This window comes from Triticum urartu, unplaced genomic scaffold, assembly GCF_003073215.2.
Source record: "Triticum urartu cultivar G1812 unplaced genomic scaffold, Tu2.1 TuUngrouped_contig_4595, whole genome shotgun sequence".
NCBI classification, from domain to species: domain Eukaryota; kingdom Viridiplantae; phylum Streptophyta; class Magnoliopsida; order Poales; family Poaceae; genus Triticum; species Triticum urartu.
The window spans coordinates 1-6,138 of NW_024115195.1; the positions used below are offsets into that span (position 1 = coordinate 1).

The 6,138-nt window shown below is 44.3% G+C and overlaps 1 protein-coding gene across 1 annotated transcript; it reads right to left on the minus strand.

Annotated features, from left to right (window-relative positions):
- Positions 1-2,514: 2,514 nt before the first annotated feature.
- On the minus strand, positions 2,515-6,076 carry LOC125528045 (serine/threonine-protein kinase PBL36-like). The gene is made up of 6 exons (XM_048692562.1): positions 4,661-6,076; positions 4,447-4,582; positions 3,773-3,906; positions 3,571-3,694; positions 2,854-3,204; positions 2,515-2,763 (listed from the first exon to the last, which is right to left on the minus strand). The coding sequence occupies exons 1-6, from the start codon at positions 5,006-5,008 to the stop codon at positions 2,747-2,749; spliced, it is 1,110 nt and encodes a 369-aa protein (XP_048548519.1). The 5' UTR covers positions 5,009-6,076; the 3' UTR covers positions 2,515-2,746.
- Positions 6,077-6,138: the final 62 nt, after the last annotated feature.

Here is a 6,138-nt window from a genome sequence, read left to right on the forward strand (position 1 = left end):
TTGATTGTAGCCCCTACGGGTATCATTTGGTTAATGGTGCACGGGCTTCGAGGAAGGAACGGGCCGCCTGCTGGGAGCCGGCCTCCTTCAAGTCCGACTGGTCAGGCTTTCGCCGTCTTCTAGGCTCTCGCTGCCCAGTAGGGCTCGCCGCCTGCAGGCCGTACCGACAGGTCGTCGTGGGAACAGGGCTCTGCCCTGCCAGCAAGGACGTCAGGGACGGAGTGGCAACAGTGCCACGTACGGGCAGAGATCTCCGCCTGTACGGAGCACTGTGGCCACGCTCGACCCTGGATATGGGGGTGATGGGCTACACAGTAGCCTCACCCTGTCTCGTCTTCTTAATGGGAGCGCAGACTCTGAGGGCGCCGTGGGCCGACTGCTAGGAGCCGGCCTCTCTGGAGGCCGCCTGCAAGAAGTCGGCCCGTGTTGGAGTCGCCTTCTAGAGCTTAGCCGCCTTCTGGCAGCTGGCCGCTCGGGACAGCCGGCCACCAGAAGGCGGCACTTCTTCTTGATGTCTTTGAGGGGCGCAGCCAGCCCCAATGTCTTGAAAGGCTCAGGGACTCGGGTTAGGCTACCCGTGGCCCATTACTCCGACAAGATGCATGCATCTCCTGATTTGCAGCCTTTCCACTACTCGCCCCCAACCTAGGATGCGTTTGGTTTGAGAGATGGGCTAGGGTGATCGTGAGTATTCCCAACCAATTGGCTAGGGATATCTATTTTGTGTTATGTGAGTGGTTGAGGATAACCCATGTTTTGTTTGGTTCAAAGGATGAAACATTATTGGGATATCCTTCTCATCTGGGCTATGAGGAGATGAATATTTGAAGCCTTTCAGGCAGCCCAAAGAGGCGCAAAAGCCCAGTACCCATTAGGGTTATGACCTAGGGTCATTTTGGACTTTGTACATGAGAGGATGGGATGCTTTATCCTCCATCCAACAGCCACCACTAAGCGTGACAAAAATCTATTCATCCTCAAGGGAGAAGAAGAGAGAGAAAACCAAGTGAGAAAGGTGAAGAGAGAAAGACTGAAGGAAGAAGCAAAAGGAGCTCCTCCCCAAGGTTGTGATGGTCCAGATCAGCTACCTTGTCTCCTTCAAGTTGTGGTTTCACTATCTTTGGTGAGATTGTTTCAATTCGTAGCTCTTGAGCCTAAATCTTGTTGTGTTCATCCAAGATACAAATTGTGATGTATGAGATCCTCTAGTGCTATCTAGAGAAGAACTTATTCTACCAACTTATTCTATCCCACATTTGATAATAGTGGAAGAGGATTTGGGTAGCTTCGGCCCATGATTTTCCCCCTCAAGTTGGTAGGTTTTCCACGTAAAAATCTGGTGTTTCTTTGTTGATACTTGCTGCTGTGCAGAAAGTTACTCCTGCCACAAGACACTCGCCTGAGGAGCGTCTTGTGTGATGAGTAACTTATTTTACCTCCATATATGCTGCTGCATATTTTTCCTTCCGTGCTAAGCAACGATTCTTGAGTTACTACATGATGTGGTCCTCAGATTACTTTATTTTCGATGCAGTTTGTCAGTTCACCACAAGTGTCATTGTGTGCAAATTCCCAACAAACATGGTTGGGGATATCCATTGGAGTGTTTTCTTTGAGCCTTTGAAGGATGAGTGATGGATAAGGACTGTGGTGACCTTTTTGATTGACATGGTGAGATTACCTCCATAATTTGGCATTGTTTTTCAATGCAAGGCAATAAAATACTTCCTCCGTTTGGAAATAACTGACGTGGTTTTAGTTCAAAATTTGAGCTAAAACCACGTCAGTTATTTCCCAACGGAGGCAATATAATGTACACCAATAATTTAAAAAAAACTATTCCAACAAGATACCAAAATAATAGTAGAAAATAAACTTGAACTTCATGACATATAACAGTTCAACACTCCATAGGTAACCCAAGTACATACAACTCATAGCTCAACATTCCATAGAGCACTAGAACATATAGTTCAATGTTTTGATGGTAATCAAAAGAGGTTATCCAACAACCCATAGTTACTGTCTTGGTTATCCAACAGTCGCGTCGCCCTCCTTGAGATCCAGCTGCAACCTCCGCAACGGTCGGCCATCACACTCGATTGCTGGAGAGGTAGAGAACGGACGCAAAGGAGAAGAGGGCATGAGTAGAGAATGAACTGGGTGGAGGGAGAGAGGAGAATGGCCGAATGGGGGAAGTAAGCTCGTGTGCAGGGTGGTTGCTGCCACCCGCCACTTTTTCGCGGCTGACCGTAGCCCTGTTTTTGACGGATATTCAGACCATCTGGCTGCCCCTACCCTTCCTTGCCTCAGATCCAAATGGGTGACAAACACACCAAAAAGGGACTATCCCTGTCCTGGGAGGATAGCCCTACAACCAAACACATTCATAAGCACCCAAAGCAGCAGGTTCAGAAATCACAGCAGCAACCATTTTTCCCCCTATGAACTAGACCACTGGGATGACACTAGCATACACCGCTACCAGGCCAAACCATTCTCACACACCAATCAGATATTAACTCATTATTATTACAACATATCACAATCAGACAATGTCATCGATTCGCTCAGGCAACAGGCAAAAACAGTCTGATTGATCTAAGCGAGACATGGGTGTCAGAGCTCCAATTTTCGTTGGACATGGAGCCCAATCTTTTTTTTTTCTGTACAGTTAAAACAAGACCAGCATCCAACAATGCCAAGAAATCATAGAAATGCCGTTTTTCTCGTGTCAGACTGGCAATCACCGCCGCGCCTTTCCTGTCATGAAGAAGAGAGCACATTCCCAGTTAGCTTCACTTTCACTCTTGTCAAAAGAAAAGTCAGGGTGGATTCAGATATACCACTCACCACGGGGTGATGACCGGGGCCTATACGACACGGCGGCCATGTCGTTAAGGTCCTGCAGCGGCGTCAGATGCTTGACAACCTCGTCCATCATCGGGCGCGACTTGCTGTCACGGTTGAGGCAGTGGTGGCAGATCTGGGCAACCTTCTGAACACCTCTGACGGAATAGTTCAGTCCCAGGCGAGGGTCTACGAGCTGATAGAGCCTTCGCCGGTCGCTCAGATACGGCCTCGCCCATGCAACGAGGTTCTGCTCCCCTGGAGGTCGCTTCTTGTCCACTGATCTCCTGCCAGTCAGCACCTCCAGCAGCACGACTCCGAAGCTATATACGTCGCTCTTGGTTGTTAAGTGGCCTGAACAGTGTGCTTAATATGAGATATAAAACTTGGCATGTCTATTGCCACAACAAATAATCTTAAACTGAGTTTTTGTTCTCTTGGATATTATCACATTCAAGAAACTGGGAAAAAAAGCTGTAAAGTACCAACTAGTCACTGAAAATTCCTATCACAGCCAAGAAACTAGGCAAGAAACTACCAACTACTCCCTCCATTCCTAAATATATGACATTTTGGTAGTTCGATTTGAACTACCAAAACGTCATATATTTAGGAACAGAGGGAGTATAAACAGAGCTTATCATTCTCTTGGCTATTATCAGAGCCAGTAAAGTAGTACCAACTAGTAACTGCATGCTGAAGAATTCTCGATGCATGTACCTGTCATTACATACTCGGGCGCAGCATAGCCATAGGTGCCAAGAACTCGAGTAGAGACATGGGTTTTATCACCTTGGGGACCAGCTTTTGCGAGCCCAAAATCTGAAAGTTTTGAATTGTACTCCTGTAAAAACAGAACTTTCACAGTTAAAGCAACATACTACACGTAAGCATGGGAAAAATAAATTGACAATAGAATTACCGCATCGATAAGAATATTTGATGTCTTAAAATCCCTGTAAATAACTGGTTTGGGACCAACATGTAGGAAGGCTAGACCTTTAGCAGCACCAAGAACAACCTTCATCCTGCACGGCCAAGGTAGGGGAAGAGTCCCTTCAAGATTAAACAAAGTATAAGATAACAGGAGAATAAAAAGGGACAAAACAACACACACGTAGTAAAAAACGAAGTAAACATAGCTAGGCAGGGATGAAAAGCAATAATTAAAGTAGAAGAAACCCCACACAGACCAGTGTTCCTGTAAGGATTTGTACCAGAAGTTGGAGTTCTAAATAACAGTTAAAAAAAGTTATGATTGTTCTGAGTTTGAACTGCAAAAAACAAGCTAGAGATAGTAAAGCATGCATACCACCTTGGGATAAAAAGATTAACATGCAACTGGTCACCTTTAGATTATTGTCTCTTTGCAAAAAATTATTGATTTTCCTTTCAGATATTAGATAGGTTGAACTTCAGAATTCCTCCAGATACGATATTATCCTAATATTCAGATGTCATTATGTGTTTCCTTTCAGAAAACAGTTCCTCCAGATAAGAATAAAATAAAGCCTTCCAAGTTTCAGCACACACTGTAGGAATACTAAATCTAAAAACAGCAACATTCAATAGTAATATTTGTAGTTGATTGCTCACTTCTGAAAAGATGATTTTCTAGACTTCCCCGTGCCATGAATTCATACACAAGCAGCCTTTGGTCATCCTCAATACAGTATCCAATCAGCTTAACAAGATGTTTGTGATGCAGCTGTCCCAGAAAGTCAACTTCCGCCTGCAAATTGATTTCTTTGGAAGTTATAACTCTACCCAAAGAAAGAAATTTAGGACTTAAGAGGTTTGTATTACTTACCACCCATTCTCTATGACCTTGAAGAGCATTTTCCTTCAGACTTTTGACAGCTACAGTCAGACCAGTGCCAGGTTTTGCAGGAGCTGTACTGTTTGGCTCAATCCACCCCTTGAACACATACCCAAATCCACCTTCTCCGAGAATACTGTCTGGTCTGAAGTTAACAGTGGCAGATTTCAGCTCTTGGAAAGTGAATTCAAGTAGCTTGGGTGATATTTTCTTCTCAATTGATGAGTCAACACCATTTTCGTCACCAAGCTTCCCCTGAAAATGATCTGCAAGATCTCGATTGCTAGAGTTTAGGTATCTCGTCTCCGCTGCCATGGAAGGGGGAATATGGTTGAGCATTTCACCCCAAACTGGAAATTTACTACTGGAGTATACGAAGTGGATAGCATGGTTATAGTGCCCTCTGAAGTGCAATATGCTGCACCCAGATTACGCTCAAATGTGTAAGCTAGGATAAAATATATTCGGCGATGCTTATATTTATTAGGTCTTGGACTTCCCCACGTATCCAAACTGGTTAACAAAGTAGATGGACATATGCCCAACTACCCAAGACCAAGAGTATTATATACTAGGCATACTTATCCTCAGCTTTTATTAAGGAAAAAATAATCCAACCAGTTGAATTGAGGTATCATGAATATGTTTCTTATACTGCCAGGTAAGCTTAGGCAAAATGTCAATGATGAGCGTCACAGCAGAAAGCAACAGAATTAGATGTGTTTTGCTCCTTGAACTGAAGGAACAAAGGCTTGATTCATGCCTCTATGTATTTACCACATGTGTTTCTTCAGTTATGTCACAATGGTCAGAAAAATTTCACCTGCCAGTCAGAATTACTATAATGAATTGCAGAGCACAACTTGCAGCAAAAGATAAGCAGCAAAAACCATTGGTTTGAAGGGGATTATTATCTCGCAATAGAACAAAGAACACCTTTTGCTTACCCACCCATATAAAGAGTTAAAAGACACAAGCCCAAGCTCATATATATGCTGCCATGGCAATAGCTGTTCAAGATTAGGACATCGACAAGCAAGGTTAAATTCAATAGGCTTCCTTGATTGGTCAATTCTCAATCAGGAACCAAGAAAGAAAGCCCAATTCGATGCAGAGGAAGTTCCGTGCTGCACAATCTTGTGAGAGCTGGCAATCACACTGCTAGCAAGGACAGGATCCTTAAAAGTGGTAATACTGAGCAAAATTCATCTGATCCTCAACTATCTGAGCCTGATCTTTCTTACTAGTAGTATATCTTTGCTCGACGAACAGAAGAACATCGTATCAAGTACGTACCATAGCTATCACGTCATGGCGGTATGTAATCGCTAGAGAACAAAGCAGCTGATCGCTCCCAGAACCAGACAAAGAGATCCCACCAACCAGGGGAAAAAAGGACAAAACTTCCGGATAAAGAGCAAGAATTAAATCGGTTACCTGCGTCGTAGACATGGCCGCCTTTGACCGCG